At 42.1% G+C, this 19,187-nt stretch overlaps 2 protein-coding genes across 6 annotated transcripts in view; one reads left to right on the top strand and one right to left on the bottom strand.

The window, feature by feature from the left end:
- Window positions 1–19,187, bottom strand: part of RASGEF1A (RasGEF domain family member 1A) — a 158,957-nt gene that overhangs the window by 20,195 nt on the left and 119,575 nt on the right. For 3 of the 5 annotated variants that reach the window (XM_027460017.3, XM_027460021.3, XM_027460018.3), the window contains one exon: window positions 2,829–3,008. In XM_027460017.3, the coding sequence (XP_027315818.1) occupies window positions 2,829–3,008 (180 nt within the window). Of the gene's footprint in view, window positions 1–2,828; window positions 3,009–3,105; window positions 3,236–3,748; window positions 3,895–19,187 lie in introns of those variants that run through there. The other 2 variants (XM_027460020.3, XM_027460022.3) reach the window with 2 other exon arrangements.
- The window catches only part of MBL (mannose-binding lectin), a 274,988-nt gene continuing 259,807 nt past the window's right edge, over window positions 4,007–19,187 (top strand). The window contains exon 1 of the transcript XR_011809996.1: window positions 4,007–4,148. The gene's annotated coding sequence lies outside the window, so the exon portion shown is untranslated. The remainder of the gene's footprint in view (window positions 4,149–19,187) is intronic.

The following is a 19,187-nucleotide window of genomic DNA, read 5'->3' as shown; positions in this document are numbered from 1 at the left end:
GTAAAAAAAAATATCTATATATATTCCTGTACTTGGAACAACTTAGCTGACACAAAAGGGTCTTGTGCTTTACAAGAGAAAAAGAAGCCAGATTCCTCTAGTGCCTAAAGTTGTTGCTAAGAGATGAGCTGAATTATATTTTAAAAAAAAAAAAAAAAAAAAAAAGGCAAGCACACAAGACTAAAGAAGGAATTGTTACTCTCTGACCCAAGAATGTACTGGTGTTGTCTTGAGGAGGAGAAAAAAAAAAATACTTTCTTCATGCACTCACTGCTCATTCTGGAACTTCTTGTTTGTGAAACATTTTCTTGAAACACTTTCTTGCTTGGGCACAAGGGTTGCAGACTGGTACATTCCATTCCTAACCTCCCGAACTCCTCCGTCTCACGAGTATACGTTTTCCTGTGTGCTGAACAAGTCCCTGTACACAAACAAACCTCAAAAGAGCATACACAAATGTAGGCCCTTATCTTTCCTGTCCTCCCTTGTCTGTCTCTTGTTCTGCCAACATGGCAAATACATTTTTGTTTTGCCTCTGTAACCGGCACAGAAAGATACTGTGTTTGCTTTCTCCTCCACCCCCTTTTTTCCAGCTGGAAGGTTACTGCAATCTTTAGCTTAATGTCGACAGAGACAGGAATGCTTTCTAAGCATAATGCTTAGATGTACTAATCCAAAAATTTGGATGTGTACAGCAACTTGTAGATGTGTCGCTCTGAAACTACAGGTAATCTCTGCTAACATAACCAATAGCTTCTCTTGGTGAGAATTAATGGGTGATGCCTTGTCCCCTTTCTCTGCCTGTGTGGCCAGAGACAGGCAACTGGGAGGTGCTTATACCTCTCTCTTGAACAAACAGTGTTGGCCCCTCTTCTGACAGGACATCGGCATTAAGTGGCTATCGCGCTAACCTTTTGTGGCAACTTCCCTAAAAATAGAAGTGGGCATGAAGTTAAGCATAAACATGAAACTGAACTGAAATGCAAAACTTGCATTGCCTCAAATACAGCTCCCTCTTCATGTCACTCAAAGCTTATTTATCTGTTCATCTTAAAATGAATCCTTTTAGCTGAATTGGGTGATCTGATCTAACTAAAAGAATGTGTCCTGCTGTAGAGGAGATGGATTTGTCTTAATACTGTTTTCCGTCTCCTTTTCCCAGGAGCTCTCTTGATTGCTTCTGCTGTATCTCTCCCAGCTGTCAGCTCGCTGTCTATTTAAACTGCAGCCTCTCAGGGTGGGGTCTGTGCCTGCATGGTTTGCGATGCTCCCTTGCACAGCGTATGGGATAGCACCATGGAAACCAGCAGCATTCCAAAATAAGTCACAGACCCCTTAAGTAATGCTCGCTTTATGGAACAATTTTCAGAGTGACTGTGTTATAAATAGATCCTATATTGCAACAAGGGATGTGCATTAGCAGCTACTTAAACTTAACGATATTCCAGAAATCCAAGCAGCAAATAGCTACGTTCTAGTATTAAACAAAATCCAAGGAGCAGAGTCCTTGGAAAGCTTAGCTATTGCAGCCTGGAACTATTTCACTGGTATGCCATGTTTCAAGGTTCTCTTCAAGCCCAACTTTCTTCTGCATCTGCTCTACACTACGCGTTTGTGTGGGGTGCAACTGGAGTTTAATGTGTAACTATGGTGATTCCCCTGTGTCTTATAAAGGACTTGGTACTTAGCATCCACTGAAGGTAGTGCATATTGAAATAAGAGGTTTAGAATAGAATTGGAAAATTAAAACATCCTCATTTTGCTTTTTCGTTTTAATCTTTCACTGATCATTGCTGGAAATTCTTCTGCTTCTACCCGCTAAACCCATATGGAGAGTGCCTTTTTTGTGCGTGGTAACTGTAAAGATGTGTGGTGTGTATGTGTGAGCTTGAGGGGATTTTATTGTGACCCATGTGAAACCAGAGTAAAAAGTTCTAAATGGATCAGACTGAAAGACATACTGCAAGGTATAGATTCTAGCATGGCCCACTAAGACAGTGGAAGTTCAACATACCAGTCAGTACTGAATGCAGTTTCCTGTTGCCCTATCAGTCTTAAAAAGAGTGGGGTTGCTTCTGCCATATCTGCTGTTTTTTCACACTGAGATAGAATATAACCTATATAGCCTCTTGAATCTTTGGCAACCAGTTTAAATAACATCTTTCATTAATGGGTACAAAGGGGCAATTTAAGTGATAAAGTGATCTCTTAATAATATCCTAAGTTCAGAATCTTACTGCATGCCCTACAGTTATCAGTAACATTTACTTCAGGGGACTGCAGTGAGGACATTTAATCAGTTGCAAAATCATTTTCAGGCTCAGAAACATTATTACAGCACTCGCCCATTAAATGTATTGAGAAAGACAGCATTATAATTACAATCTATTTTTTTTTCTGATGGTCTAACTAGAAGATGCATAGAAAATTAAGTGGTAAAAAAATACTGGAGCTGATTTGAGCTGCAAGAGCTGGTCTATTTCTCTATGTAGGAGCTGGTTAAAAGTTAATCTTGGCTGTGTTAGGGGTAAAGCAGCTTAGAAGGATTGAAAGTTATGGCTAATGCTGCTTTTAATTGGTTCTTAAGGCAACCATTTGGGTTCAACATGGCTTTACCATTCTAGCAGGCATCCTTATTAACAAAGGAGAGTACCCCCCATTGAGCAACGTATTTATGGAGTAAATATTGCAAAGGAAATCAATGCATCTTGAGCCTACATCTTAATCTCAAATCAGGGGGAGGTAGAATTTCTTGAGGATGCACTAAGCTGGATCCTAATGCAAAGATACCATGAAAAGAAAAAAAAAACTCTTCAGTGCATACTTACGTCTGGATAATAGTCCATGGTGGGCACCAGGCGCTCTATCAAGGCCTCCAGAGATCCAGAAACAATGTTCCCATCCTGATAAACAGGGTCCACGCACCTCTCTCCCATGTCTGGCTGCACTTGCCCACTACAACTGGATCCAAGCATACTGGAAAATATTGGCGTCTGGGGCATAGTTTCCTGCAGAAGTGGGGAGAGGAAAAAAAAAAAGGGTTAAGCTTACCCCTGCATAAGACACACTCAGGGAATCACAGAGGCGTACATTGCACACAATTACATATCTGACTGCTTGCAGCCTGGGCACTTGAGCGAAGTTCTGCCTCCAGCCGCACGTCCCGCAGCTGGCTGCTGGCTTTGAAATGCACGTGAAACTGTCACCGAGGCTGCAGCCGCGGGAGCTGCACCAGTTCTGTTCCCTGCACTTGATTCCTCCTTTCTCTCCACTTTTCCCCTGGCTCCCAATGCTGAGCGCTGCACGGGGATGAAATGTAACTTGCGTTCTGAATCCTGCCTCGCTGAACAACCCACAGCCCCTCTGGCCTGACGCCCCTCTTTGCCCTTTCCCGAAGCCGATCTGCGGGTGCAGTGCCGATGAGCAGCCCTGTGCCGCTCCTGGCGCTGGACGCGAGCCAGGGTCCCTGCCGAAGGGCACCTCCTGTCCGTGCCGCTGGGGCCGGGGGGCTCACAGCCCTGGCACCCACCTGCCCGTCTGTGCCCCCCGGGTGCTGCGGCACCTCCTGCCCCGCGCAGCGCTGCGAGCAGCCCCTGGGCGATCTGCGCTCAGGAGCCAAACCTGCTGCCCCCAACGCCGCCACCGCACAGCCTCGGGCTTTCCCCCTCCCTCCCTGCCTCCCCTTGGCCGTGCCCCGGAGTTGCGGGGCTGTGGGGAAGGCGCCCCCCGCGCGGGTCCCGCCGCTCACCCTCATCTTCCCGAGCCGCCCCGCTCCGAGCCCAGCCGCGCCGCCGGCCCCGAGCCCCGAGCCCGCCGCCCGTGACGTCAGCGCCCAGCGCGGCGCCCGTTGGCTGGGCGCGAGCGGGGCCCGTTCAAACGGAGCCGGGCCAACGGCGCGGGGGCGGCCGGGGCCGCGCGCCCGCGTGTGCGCGCCTCGCGCCTCCCGCCTCGCGCCCGCCCGAGGGGCTCGGGGCGCGCTTCCCCGCGGCCCGGCTTCCCCGTTCCCATGGCGACCGCCGCGGCAGGGGGCGGGGCCCCGGGGCGCGCGCACGCGGGGCGCGCGCGGGGACCCCAGAGCCGAGGGCGTGAGGCGGCGCCGCGGGGGCGGGCTGAGGGGCTCCGGTACCTGCAGCTGGGCGCGCCGCCAGGTCTGGAAACACACAGACACACACCCGGGGCTCACCGCGCGCTGGTCACATACATACGCGTATTGCACGTTTATATATATATATACCTGTAGATACGTGTGCTGGTACGCATGCACGTGTGTGTATATATATATATATATATAGGCACCTGTGTCACAGAAGGCAAGTTCAGGGAGGTAGGGGTACTGCTCCTTCTCTAGCACGCGCGATGCTCTTTTTTGGGGCACTGTATCGCGTAGTGTTGGGAGGTTGTTGCAAAGGTAACATTTACAAGGCAGAGAAGCTGAGGACCTAAATTCAGCTGGTGTAGCGTGCAACAGATGAGTCACTGTATCCTTCCGTTTCCATTTCTTTCTCTGTAAAACCTTCAGCTATCTATATTCTGAATGTTGAAATCTGCAGGTACGGAAACTCCCTAAGGTTTAATTCTTTTTTTTAAATTATTTTGTTTGCTTGCTTGCTTGTTTTGCTGGAGTTATGTAAGTTCTGTTCCTGAACAAATTGCTTGCATTTTGGAGATGTTTTCATTAGGCACTGCCTCATGTTACTGGTGGGCGGGCCCTGGAGCAGGGCAACCAGCGCAGTCTGTGCTTGTTCTGCGGCTCGCTACAAAAACAACTTGAGGCAACGCCGCGCTGGTTCAGCCGGGCTGGCCGGGGAATCTCTTGCTGCAGCGTGAGTCAGCAGAGCAATGTCTCAGCCTCCTCGGCTGCTTCAGCCCGTCTAAAACCAGCTAACATCAGCATACACCGTATAACACCTGCTGCTGCCTCATGATCAATGAACTGGACTGGCATTTGCACCACTTGGGTTCAGTTCCTGCCAGTGCCGCACACTTGCTGTCCAAATTGCCTGATCCTGCTGAGCCTCGGTGTTCATCTGTGAGATGTTGATAAGGATGTGTTTTCACACTGTTGCATTACTTTGTCCATTTTTATATTTGGATAGTACGTCCTTGTTTTGCTGTTTGAATTTCCTTATATAGTCACATCTTCTCTTGGGGGGCTGTTAGTCGATGACTTGGGAAAAGTAAGGAGTATTAGCAAAGAAGGTTGGGTGAAAGTGATGGAGAAACTGACTTGAGAGTGAAGATTGTAAAACAACAGTCAGTTTCCTTCCGTGGTCTTATAAACCAGCGTTTTGGAAGCTACTGACTCAAATGTGCCTTTGTGTATTTTAAAACCTAACTGTACTGAAGAGAAGCAAGCAATTACAAATATCATTAATGCTGATCTGAGACTATAACTTCAAGTGTAAAGGGACTCTCCCAGAAATGCTGTCTTTGTAGCTTTCCTTGTCAAGCTAGGCTTGTTGGTCACCTTGCACAGGGATCTAGTTGTTATTGTTTGGTTTCACATAACCCAGTATGCCGACCTGATTTAAAGGCCCAGCATCTGCAGCAAAGGAAGTAAAGAGGCGCAAAAACAGAGAAGACATGGAAAGGAAACTTAACTGAGCATGGCATTCTTCACGGTGCTGATTAAATAACAAAATGGGACAAAGCCTACATCTTCTGAAGCAAGCCTGAGTTAGTGTGTAGCCTTGTTTCTTACTCTGAGGGTGAACTGTTACTCGGGGATCTACGTGGTGATGAGAGTGGCCAGCATATAGAAAGGAGCATGTTTTGTCCCTCTCCAGCAGTGCATTACCCCTGCAGAGCTGTATGATTTCAGAAACCATTTTGATATGCCTGTTACAAGCATAGTTATAGCAGTATATTCTTGGTTCTTACATTTCAGAAGGCTTTCGTGAATAAAGCCTAATATCATCATTTAGAGAATGGAAAAAAAAAAGGTGAATTAAAAATGCACATTATTATACATATTTTTTATTGATTAGTGGTCTTGGTTATAGACCAATCAATTTTAACTGGATCTGAAATGCGGAATTTGTCCGGGAAATGCCATCAAATTCTACAAGCAGTAATGATAGTGGCCTAGTATGGAGTGTAAGAACTTACAATTTCAGAAGCAGAATGGAGGTGCAGCTTCAAAGCCTCAGGCAAATGTCTTCGAGGAATAATAGGTTTTTAGACTAATTTGTTGGGCTGCACAGATGTTGCAGGATTCCTTGTTGCACAGAAATTTTAAGACTTGAAACCTATTCTCAGGCAGCTTTTAGATGAATTCAAACATTGCTGAATTTCAGAGATTCATGCTGCAGAATAATTTGATGGCACGTTAATAACTTGGCAGCAGATGGGAGTGGGAGACAAGTGCTTCAAATCGTGGTTCTGAGTTCAGCAAGGCTTTTAAAGCTTGCGACTTGAAGTGGGATTGAATGCTGTAGCTATCAGTCTGTGGTTACTATCAACCACGCTTCTCTCTCTCTCTCTGACCTGGGACGTGATGAATATTTCCACACAATGGTTTTGTCAGAGCCAATGAATTTTGTAGTTTGGAAATGGCATTTTCCATTTTAAAAATGTGTTGAAGAGGTCTTGACCAGCTCTACCCCTGAGATACCCAGCAATTTTCAGAGCAAACCAAGCTGAAAATATAAGAACAACTTAAGATGTGTTTCATTGTTGTATGTTTTCAATGCTACCTGAAATGGAAAGCTAGTTGTGAAAATTCACCCGCCTATCTGGGGGACAAACTATGTTTTTATTGCCATGAGGTCAGCCCTGTGACACACCACTGAGAATAACCGTTGAGCACTGTGAAACTAATCTTTTGCTGATGCTCAGGACTGGATCTTGCCGTTGGACTGAAAGCAATGCTCTTCCCCAGGATTCAGAGAGGGCATGGTGCTTATTTCCAGCTATTTGTGCTGGTGCCAACATAGCAGACTCTTAACATAACGTGACACACGTTGACTGTGATACTGGGGTGTGGCTGCTCAGTACTGACTGAGATGCTAATGGCTGTTTTGGCACAGTCGCCTAAAGAAGTTCACTAATAGTAAGTTTGGTTCCCAATTTTCATATGTGTTAGAATTCTCTTCTTTTTAGGAATTAACTTGCCTGCTAATTGAGATTTAGGGTACATTTAGGGAAACATCGCTGTAATGTATCATGGGTGTCCTTATGTTCTTGGTGGTACGGATGAATCAAGTTTGTTTAAAAAACAAACACGCGTGCATACAAAACAGATTAAAAAGGGGTGATAAACTTCCATGAATCATTGATGTAGCAACAGGAACATCTTACAAGTCTGATGATCTCAGGTCATTTAAATGCGTAGAGAGCTAGTCAGAGAGTGAGTGACAGAAAAAGATCTCGGAAAAAGATAGTTGGCTTAGCCTGGTCTGCTTAAAGGCGCTGCGACAACATGTCATGCATAAATGCCAATTTAGGCAATCGGGGTGTAGCTGAACAGCTGCTTCTACTACAGTTGTAGATTTGCTCCCTTCTTATTCTTGTATGTTTGTGGAGATGTTGGAATCTGCTCGGTTTTGCTCGTGTCTTCTTTTTAAAGAAAAGACATACAAAATATATAAAGGCTGTTTTTAATGTTTGTGAGTGTTTCAGTGTGATTTTGACTATAATGTGAAAGAACAGAAGCATGTCAATGTAATATGCACTATTATTTTTTTAGGGTCTTTTTAAGCTGAATTTTTAAAAGCAGCCTATGTTCTATTTTAAACGGGGTCAAGCTTGGGTTCAAAATGAAGGAGTTCTGGTCTAATCCTAGCTATTTTGTCCTTCACTTGCATATTCATGCTTGCTGCGACACCAACTATTCCAAGAATGTGCCACCGTGCAGAAAGCGAAAATCAATTATGCCAAGAAAGGAGCATGTACATACATCAGCAATTTGGTGCCCAGGGGAAGAAAAAATCTGCATGTGTGCTGATGTCAATCTTCTTGATATGGTATTTTTGTAAATGCACGTGGGTTGCTATTTTTTTAAACCATCTCAACAAAAAAGAAGTTTATTTTTAGTGCTATAGGCTTTGGGGTATCACAATTAGCAGATCAAAACTGCCAATCTGAGAAGTCAACCCTCTGTTTGCTTTAGCAGAACCTATAACAATGTTGTTAGCATTCCCACAGGTATTTTGGAAGATTTATTAAGGTCAGTAAGATGGTTTTTTTTTTTTTTTTTCTGTTTTCAGTCTCTTTGGTTTTACAAATATAATTTTACAGCTGATGGTGAGAATGCTGGCTGGATGAGCTCACTTGCAGTAATTTGTTTGTATACCGGTACTGTTGCAAGCAAATTTCTGTTGGACACGTAATGTATCTCTTACCTGAATTATCTCTAGTAATTCAGTTCCTGTGCACATCTATTGCTTGGATTCTTTTTGCTGATACCAGTAACAAGTTCAGCAACAATTATTAGGGAAGTTTTAGAGTGGCCTAAACTCTACTCAGTGTACAGGCAGTTAACAGCTGTTGGTTTAATTCCGTTGACTTTATTTGGGATTGAACCAAACTAGGAACCTCGAGGTATGTATATTAATATCATAAGTAAAAGGTAAGGAGAAACACTGAGAACATAATTCTAGATTGATTTTAGAAACTTGTCACCAAAATACTAAGCATTCAAAAATGAATTTATTTTTAAGGAAACATTTTGATGAACAACGGGAGCTGGCAAACGGATGGTTGAGTCCCCAAGCCTACTTAGAAATGTGTGTGTAGATGGATTGGCTACATTGTGTTTCAGTATAGTTCGAGGCACATGGGAAGGACTTGCCCTGTTTTATCACAAGCACAGTGAATAAACAAATGTATACTGAGTTGATGCTGAGTAGTACAGAATATACAATTTTGTCTCATCTATAAGTGAATTTAGCCTTTCTATTTATCATGGGATGCAGCCCCAGACTATTCCAAAATAAACTTCAAACATGGAACACTAAGACATGATGACCCTATGGGGTCAGTTTTTGCACGGGATAAAACTGAGGACTGAACTGCTGGTGAACACCCCCTTACTATATATGCATAAATGTTGAGAGTAAAACAAAAACAGACTATATATTTTTCTTCCTTGAGTGAAATTAACTGGACAATTACTTAGTGGTCTGTTTTGCTAAAGGAGCTTGACATGAATTGGTCAAAGAATTAACATGACTGAGCTGCTGTGCCCAACCCTTTATGACAATATCTGCATAAGAGAATAAATGCATGTGAACTACAAATAAAAGAGATTTATTCTCTCCCTGGAACTTGCATTTTCCCTGTGCTCTGTATTGACCAGGTCACAAATCAAATAACTGACGACAAATAAACAATGTGTGCCTTGAACTTTTTGGCTTTACCATTCGGGACTGGCAGTCATCCAAAAGTTAGCTATTACGCAGGCTACCTAGTTACGGTAGTCTCCATATTCGTACGTTGTCTTTTTTGGTGAGGTGGAACACTTAGTTATTTCACTGTCAGTAGGATAATATTTTATCAAACTTGTTTCCCTTTCCTTTGCCTTTTTTAAATTCATTGCACCAACACTAAGGATCTTTTGGGGAACTTTGTTTTTATTTTATTTGAATGTTATCATTTATATTCTTCCCTCCTCCTTCCCCCCTCACCAGAATAAGGAGGACTGGTGGAGCCCTGTATGTTCTCTCATGTGCCCCAGACGGAACCTTACTGCTGCTCTTTGCCTTGCTCCAGTGGTGAGAAACAGATGTCACTTCAGCTAGTGAGTTCAGAGGGGGTTCCCCAGGCATGAACATGTGGGAAACTTAAAGCTGATGTCGTTTCCCCAGAGGAAGCTTGTTCTTTCTTGTGCTCACTGGTGTTCCTCATCAGACAACATTCTTAGTGTGTGAAGGCTGTACATGGCATGAGTAGAGCCTGTTTTACTCCTAGCTCTCTCCTAGCTCAGGTTTGGGGATTTTTTTAAACTTATCTGGACATGTGCTTTTTTAAATACTGTCATTTGGGTGGGGATGACAAATCTCCCTGAAACAAACAGTCATATCGGAGTCAGGAACTTGAGCTTGCATCTGTAATCTCTGTACAGTTCACAGCACTCTCCCGTGATTGATGCAGCTTTCCTGACCACCTTTTTTTCTCCAGAGCTAGACAAAACAGAAATGGGTCCAGATCGTGGATGTATCTGGGGAGACAAGCTATATAGAGAGAGAGGCTGGGCTTGTGAAACAGGTAGCCATCTTTAAGAGATGGCTGAAATGCAAATAAATTTCATGAAGAATCATGAAGTGGTGTTTGGAAGAGTGGCCTCCACTAGTTTGGGAAAATGTAGTTATTGTCTCTGTTATTTAGTTTTCTTTCAGTAACCTTTCAAAACAAATTGACATCACTATACATGCAAAATATGAAATGTTATGTAAAACTCATGCTCATACAATCATGTATATTGCATGATAATAATAAAGGTAACCAAAAGTAAGTTTTAAATTACTTTGGGTAGTAAGAATGGAAGGTGTTTTTTTTTTTTTTTTTCCATTCCTTCCCTTGTGCTGGTTTGCCTTCTGAACTGGTATGTGGTTGCTTACTGTCTGAGTGAGACTTGAGCTGGTGGCATAAAAGTAAAAGCTTTGTGTGCTCTTCTGTGCTATTGCAGATTTCCTGGACAGCCTTAATTTTCATAGTTGTAAGGGAATTTTGATTAGACAGTACTCTTACATTTCTGTAAGATCTATATGCAGGAAACTGATGTCCAGATGCCTTGCATTCAAATATAAGTATTTAAAAATAGTTACTTAACTGTGTTGCTCTAGTGATTGATAACACTGAAAATCAGATTACTTTTTCCTTGTATAGGAGAATAATTCCATATAAGCATTTTCTAGTTTGCTCTGTTTTCACTAGCTTCTCCCACAGGATATGCGCGCGGCGAAGATGAGCTAGAAATTCCAAACTGACAAGCCACTCCGCTGGGAGTTAGTTGTGCTATAGATCTAACTGAAAGGGTATCAGGCAGTCTAATCCTGAAGTGAAAAATGCAACTTGGTTCACATGAAGTATTGCAAATGCATTAATTTACTTGAATAGTGATCTTTTCAAATCCATTAATGAAGTCTAGCCTGTATCTTAATCAGCGAGATGCAGAAATGCTTTATGTGTTCAACCTAAGTTTTTTATAAACACTCTACTTAACTGGAGACACTATATTCCCTTGTTTTATGGTTTTCCAAGGATGGTTATGAGCATAATATAGAACATTGTAGGCAAATTACTCCTATGATTACCCAGCAATCTGTTTCACATCACTGAGATACGTAGGCTGTACGATTCCTTGTTGTATTCTGCTTTGCGCAAGACAAGCCCAGAAAAGGAGATAAATGGCATTGTGCTTACTTCCATGCTGTTTATTGGATCTGCTATGTTTCGTTGGCATAAAAATTGGGTGATGCACGACGAATTGCTGCATGCTCTTGTTAGAGGGGTAGGTGTTTGACGTCATCTACCATCTACACCTAGTGACATAGAGGAGGGTTTGCTCAAGTAGAACAGTTTGGTTCTGGGAAATGGAATTGAAATTTTAAGGCAAAAGAGGAAAAAGCTCTCTGTACACTAATGGTTTGTATTGGTGGTTATTTTCCAAAGTAAATGAAAATCTAGAATTGCCCTGGCATTACATGATATTAGTGGAAAATATTTCATACTAGCTGGTACATTAACTAACTTTTATAAGATGTGCTACAAATTTGTTTGTTGAAATATGTTCTTTATTGTTTTGTAATCCCCAGTGAGTCTGTTGACTGATACAATTTTTATTGTTGCTAAAGCTTGTTTACTGCTAATAAAACCTAGTGAATGTGGGATTGTTTTATACAATGACTTCATTTTTATGGTTTGAAAACCACTAGCAAACTTAAACTGAAGTCAGTGAAGGAAAGCAACACAGGATGTCAGCAAGGGCATCTGTAAATAACGGTACAGATAACTTTATATGCAAAACAAAGAAAAATAATCTCTGGCCTGTTGTCAGCTACTCTTGTCAAAGATGTGTGGTCCTTATTGCTGACCATGCCCAAGTGGTAACCATTGCATTACCAAAAAGGCTTCCTTCCAATTACTCAAAAAGAACATGAGGATGTGGGGTAATAAGTGGAAAACCAGGTTTCTTAGAATGCAAAACCAAAGAAGTACCTATATTTATCTTCTCATTCTACAGCCTGCACTCTCATGATCATCTTCTGAGGTTCGATCTTTTTTCACAAAGTCCACAAAGCAGAATTGCAATAATAGAAGGCAATGCTGGAATACCTACTGGGCATCTATCTGGTACATAAGGTAGACATCTAAGCAAGAACAGCTTATCTATCTAGAAGCTTTTCTACCTGGAAGTAGTTTATTCCTTACTTAAAATACTAGATTTTTAGCAAATCGCTAAGTTTGCTGAAATTAGTGGAAAGAGACTGCTTAGCACCCTTTGAGGATCTGTCTCACTGTATTGCGGTACTGGCTAAGAAGCCTCCCAGGATACACCTTCTGACCAGGAAACAACTTCTAGCCTGCAGTGGCAAATGATAATAGGGCTGACATGGTTATTGCTTCCAAAAAGCCACATAAAGAAGTTAGAGGAGGTTTCACTGGAAAGTTAGGCTTCCAGTACTACTCTGAAAACATCAGAAGTGCATTTGAAAGCAATTTATAACCTGTCACAAAACTCTGTTTTGACATGTTTTGTTAATTGAACTTCTGAGGATGTGCAGTTCCAACCAGCTCTGTCTAAGGCAGCAGTGCTGCTTACCTATTTCACATATTCACCTATTTCACTTATTCACAAGTAAGATAAACTTTCATCTTTATTCTACTCAGCATAGCTGTTTCCACTAAAACCTAATACATTATTCATAACTGCTTCTAATTTTGGCCTAACTTTGAACTGGAGATAATTGGAATGTCTCCAATTGTCTTATACGTTCACACATCAAAGAGTGTGAAGTCGGCAAACAGCATCGTTCTTGCAGTGTATGTATGTGTGTGTTTTAAAGCATGAGGAGGTGCTTTTTTTGCTAGTGATGTTGGGACATTCCCCATTCTTTCAAAAATAAATGATTTTTTAAATAATCACAATGATCTCATTGGAGTGGTGAACTAGGTTATCATGTCCAATGCTGCATATCTGGGTCTTGGTCCAAAACTCCTTGTAGGCAACAGAACTAATTTAAGCAGGTTTTAAGTAAATCCCCGAGTCAAGGTAGGTCATCAGAGTTACCTAATCACCCCTTTTCCTTTGGTGTTGTAAGACTGTTAGCAGGAATCATCAACACCTCCACGTATCTGTTATTTGTTTTAGTTCTGCATGCACCTGTTTCCTCCTTGCCTCTCTAAGCTCAGCCCAAATTCAGGTGGACTGGTGAGGAGTGCAGTGAGAATCAGAAGATATTTGCTTTTCAAGCTGTGGGATTTGCTGAGTGATCTGCTTGGGAGGAAGCAGAGTATGAAGTCCTGCTTTGCCCGATTAGCCTTTGATGTGCAGAAGTTTATGGCTTGAAATAGCACTTGTTGCCCAAGAAACTAAGAAAGTAATCAGATGCATGGGTTCTCCTGCAGGAATGGGAGATAACCAAGCATCTGAAACTTTGGGGAGAGCAGGGCTTAGACCTGGGCTAAGGATGGCTGCTTGAACTGCTTCGTGTTGTGCTTGGTGTGATATTGATCACGTCAGATGAAGGAAACTTGCAAAGGCTCAAGTACATCACATGCCTAATTCCTGTTTGAAATTTTCTAAATATTTTATGAGTACAGTTGTTAAAATCTGACTGATTTATATGCTTCATACAACCTCACAAATGTTACAGCGTGCCATTGTCCTGCAAGGTAGTGGCAGTTACGAGCAGCCTCTCACTAGCATCTGCCTCCTAACATTTGCAATGTATGAAATGTTGAGAACTGGTTTGGGTGGATTATCATTTTAAGCACTCAAGTGCTCTACTGTATAATTTGTAATAACCCATATCATTATTTTCTACAGTCATAGGTCACTATTTTCATCACTGAGGTAAATGGCCTCATCTTTCTTCATTACATTTTTTCCTTCTAAAACATTTCTCTTAGTGATGACATGCTCAACCCTTAAAATCAGATTCTGTATGTATTTTGTTTTAAATGTGGACACAAACCGTCTCATTAATGTGCCTAGAAAAATAAAATAAAAAAGATTTTGCTCATATTTTGTTACTCCCTAGATAATATTGTCTGTCAATGTGACTTAATATCCTACACACCTAGGAGTTCCACCAAACTGAGATCATAGCACTCCAGACATCACAGCACTGAACCCCAAGTCAACACACACAGGCAGTGCTTAGATTTATCTTGAACTTCCCATTCAGTTTCCCACCAAGATCTCTGCTCAGTTTAGAAAGTAATCAACAAAGTGATTGCAGTCTGCAGAGGTTGATATATCCTCCTTGGCAGCTGATAAAAGCTAGCAAAATGCTGTTTAAACTGAATTCACACATCTATAGACACCAGTAGCATTAGCAGATATAACTGAAAATTTAATCCCTTGCTTTATAAATATACCCCTGCTCTTCTCTGTACCTTTCATTTTTTTCTTATTGTCGATAAACAAATAATTGAAAATACGTTTTTTTTTTCTTTTTTTTTTTTTTCTCCTTTCTCAAGAATGGTTTGTACCATACCTTTTGGGCAGTAAAGTACTTGCTTAAAAATCACCTACTTGTTTTTAGAAAGTAGTTATTAATTAGCTAGGTTTACTTATTCCTATGTAGTACTTTGGTTTCTCATTTTGAGTCAATGAGATCTTTTGCAATTGTTTTTTGGAGCACTGAAGTGGTTAAAATGGAAAGGGAGGGATGTTTAATCATGCTCAACTGTTCTCAAGTATGCTTTTGAAAATGGTAACTCTAGTTTTTCTGTGACACTGTTTTAATTCATGTAAATTATGTGTCATCTTGGCCTTTATCAGACTTTGAGCTCAATCCTACATGTATATACACAAGCATCTGTGTGGCCACAGAGCTTCAGTAGTTAACAGTTCAGCTTTTCTTTGAGAGCCATGTCTGAGAAGACTCTAACTTTGTGCATTGTTGTGTGCTAGCTGGGGAGCCGATGAGGTAAATCCATGCTGGTTTGATAAATGCAAATAAAATTGTATTCTCAGTTGGGTTTGCAAACTCTGGTCTGAGATGTGGTTTGGAATGTCACAGGAGGTTAAAATAATGTAGAGTTTGTCTCTGGGGAGGACAATAACCATTCCCAGAAGTTCCCATTATAGATTGGTCCAAACACTGAAGTAGCGGAAGACTTTGGGCTTCAACAGATTTGGCCACAAGTGAGTAAGTTTAAAGCATTTTCTGTAGCTATATTGCTTTTGAAAGGTTTGAATACTAAGTTAAACACTAATAACATTATACCTTGTAAAAGCATCAACTGGGTCTTTAAAATTGAATATTTTACACTTTGCGTCACAAAGGAAGTACTGGAAGTACTTGCACTGCTGGTATAGTCATTATAATGACATTTCATATTATTTTTAATTTAGGCTCTTTTATGCCTTAAATATCTTAAGATCCGTTGTGACAATTATGCCCGAATTGTTTGAATACGTGACTTAAGATTCTGTCCTTCTAAAGTAAACCTCAGTGTTTAAACACACTCTGTTGCAGCTCACTTACAAGCAAGTAAATATGGACATGTGCAACAGGTGTGAATTTGTTTCAAGTGTTTTTTGTAATTTTTTAATATAAAATTGTAACCTTCAACAGAAACAGCTATCTGGCAGTACAATCCTCAAAACTGTGCTAGCTACTAATCTGTTCACATTCCTGATTGCTTTGAGGAGCATTCCTGTATATTTATGGCAAATGTCCCAGCACCATCTTTCATATCCTTTTTAGTGATAATGTGTGTTCAGCTTTCAGCTGCAGAGGACTAAAAGAGCATTTCAAGCCCACACAAAGTCTGATGAGAGCTCACGGCTGTGCACAAGTCAGAACAGCAAGCTGCATGTTCCCTCTTGCAGCAGCGAAGATGATCAGGATTTTATTTATATATGTATATATTTAAACATTACTCAAATAGCTTATATCAACTAGGCAAAATCTGAAAATCAGCATTTTTCTCTTTTTAAGTTCAGTGCTAGCAGAATAACTGATTTGATAAAAACGATGAGAAATTAGGAGGCTGAGGATGGATTGAAGATGCAGAGAAGTTTTCAGTGAACAGCAAGCAAAAAGTCAGCCTGGGCAAGGCGTCACTTACCTTGTAAGTTTTTAACCTTCCCCCAGAGGCCCGTCCTGCAAATCCCTTCAAGCCCCATGTCCAGCTACCAGCGCTTTTGCTACCCATCTTTTCCTTCCCCTCCTCCAGCCATCGCCCCCCCCCCCCCTTTCCCCCAGCTCCTCATTAAAAGGAAAGCTTCCAGGAGCTCTCGAGCAGCAGGCTCATGCTTTCAATCAAAAGAGATTGCTGAATAGCCCTCCACTCGCAGAGAGCTCAGTGGATCCAGAGTCAGGGCCCCTTCATTAATGAGAAAGGAATCTGTCCACCTTCTGAAACCTCTCAGCACTCCCTGAGGCTGCCTCAACCACACAACTTGCATTTCTCATAAATTTCCCCCCGTGGCCACAGTTCCGTTTCGCTCTTTCCCTCCTTCATCTCTTGAAAATCAAATGCTCAAAGGTAATTTCCCTGCTCTTCTTGCACAAGCAGATCCCAAGGTTTCTGATCTTTATTTCCTCATTAGGAGGTGCCACTTCAGATTAATTCCCTCCTGTCCCTGGCCCCCAGACCCTTGGTTACAGTGAAAGCTCTTAGGATAAATTAGTTGGGCTTAGAATTACAGACAAGGAAACTGAACACTTGCGTCAGGCTTGCCAGGCATGTGCACAGCACAGGTCCGAGTGCTCGTTTTGGCTCTCAGTCTCAGTGGTTTCCGTCCAGTCTTTTCACTGAAACCTCTTGTTTCAGTCCACACCCAAGGAGTTTTGTTTTGAGTTTTTAGGGGTTAAAATAAACCCTGAAAAATCAAATGCAAAGCTCCAAACAGAAGAGCTGCTGCTCTTCTGGTCCAAGCTACTTTGCCACCTAAAAATCATCCTTAGCTCCTGAAACTTTGATCTGGTTTGGTAAAAACTTCATTAGCCTAACATGCTTCATACTTTAATGAATCATGATACCTGCTTAGTTTGGGGGGATTTATTAGCTGATTTTTTTTCCCCACTAATTCTTGATCATAAATATTAATCTGACCTCAGCACCCCACCACATCAGCAATTGTATATATTGTCACGCCATGTGTTTTCAGAAAAGGAAAGGCAGTCTTTGTCAGGATTTCAAAACATAAATGTATGTTTTTACTATGACTATGTCTAAACTATGTCTGTGATGTTAAAGAAACTGTCAATGAGACTATCAATGTTACTGTCAATGAGAGGACAAATCAGTGAGGAAAGGTATTATGTGTAACTTCTGTTGGCTGGGTCCCAAGATGCAGGGAGCAAGTACCCAGCTGTTATTCAGTGGATGATCTCATAAATAATACCTTAGCCTAGGGAGCAGAGTTTTGTTAGCGTTGCTGCTATGGTCACATGCAAACATAAATGACTTTGCCTGCAACAAGTAAGGGGGAAGATGCTTTGTGTGTGGGAATGTGAATTGATGAGGAACGCATGCTCTATAGACTGGATGTAGCTGACTATCAGCTAGGTTTTGATAGTGCCTTGACATAAGAGAATTTAGTAATATGTATATTATGTATATAAATATATATATTATGTATATAAATATGTAAGCAGCTATGGTGAATGGCTATATTCAGGCTTCTGTCAGTCTTTAGATCCATCCCACTCCAAGTTAACTTTTTCTGGTGTTATAGTGAATACTTTCCATTTGTTTCCCTGGTGGAGGGAGGAGGAAAAAGTCATACATAAGAAAGAGGAAATAATATTTTGATTGTTGAGCTGTGTTTGTTATTCTATGTTAATAGTATGTACGCCTTGAGGACAGAGTAACTGAAAGTGAATATCTGAGTGAAAAGTACCTAGAATTCTTGAATTAACAACAGATAACTTGTTAAAACAAGCTGCGTGGAGTGAAAATTTCCCTGGTAGAAAAGAACATCTAGAGGGTGTGCATCTGAGCTTCTGCGCCCGTGGTGTTAATTCCTGTGGGTGCTGACTGCTTGCTGATTTAAATAGCTCTTGTGAGTGCTCACAACCAGGGTATGAGGTGCTCGCAGGACCTTTCTCTGCCTCTTAGTTGTGTAAAAGAATGCCCTTTCACTCCCTGCCATCCTTTCATACCGAAGGAGTGAGCTGTGGCCGGCCGCCGCTGCCTGCCTACCTGGGGACTGCGTGCCCCTCGGCTGCCCGGCCTTGCTCTCTGCCTGTGTGCTGCCCTTTGCAAAACACGATGCATAAAACTCCTCTCTTGGCACTGCCAGCACAGAGAAACAGATTTGCTGTTCCCCTCTACTCCAGGCAAGGTGCTGAAACAGCAAGTGCCCAGCCCTGGTTGGCATTGTGGTGGCAGCTGGCAGCCCTGGCTTGGTGTGCGGGCAGAGCCGGCAGGGACAGTGCACGGGGTGGAAGGAGAGCATGGGTGGCCCTGGCCTTTGACCCACTGCTTCTTGCTTCCCAAACCCCGGCTTTATCCCAGCATTCATCACCCGTTTTGCAGTCTGTCTTGGCTTCGTGCCTCTGGAAGTGCAGAGGTTTTTCAGGCCCTGACAGTGCAGCGTTGTGCTTGTCTCAGGGTTTTTCCAGTTATCTCGCCATGATGAACAAACCTCCTAGGCACAGCTGAAGCTCCTTATGGTAACTAAAATGGCACTGGTGTGTCTCAAGAGTCCCTGACCCACAGCAGTTCACAGAAGTGTGAACTTGTTCTCACACAAAACTTGTTCTCCTATTTCAGTTTTCTAAGGGAAAAGGGTTCAGGATCTTTTAAATTCTGCCTGGTAGAAACTAAACTAAACGTTGTTGTTATCTCCCTTCTCTATTCTCACTCTTTCAGAATTGATTAAAACTCTTTTACTGCCATGTGGGCTGCTCTGGATTTTCAGGTTATCCTTTGAATTACATATGGTTGTGTTGGATCAGTTACCTGCTTGCTTTTTTATTACTCCTAAATTTGAGAAAAGGCTAATGGGGATCTTTGGGGTTGGGGAAAGGCCTGTGTTTATTCACACGAACAGCTCTGCA

The sequence above is a fragment of the Anas platyrhynchos genome, chromosome 6 (genome assembly GCF_047663525.1).
Source record: "Anas platyrhynchos isolate ZD024472 breed Pekin duck chromosome 6, IASCAAS_PekinDuck_T2T, whole genome shotgun sequence".
NCBI classification, from domain to species: domain Eukaryota; kingdom Metazoa; phylum Chordata; class Aves; order Anseriformes; family Anatidae; genus Anas; species Anas platyrhynchos.
This window is presented reverse-complemented; position numbering and strand designations above follow the sequence as displayed.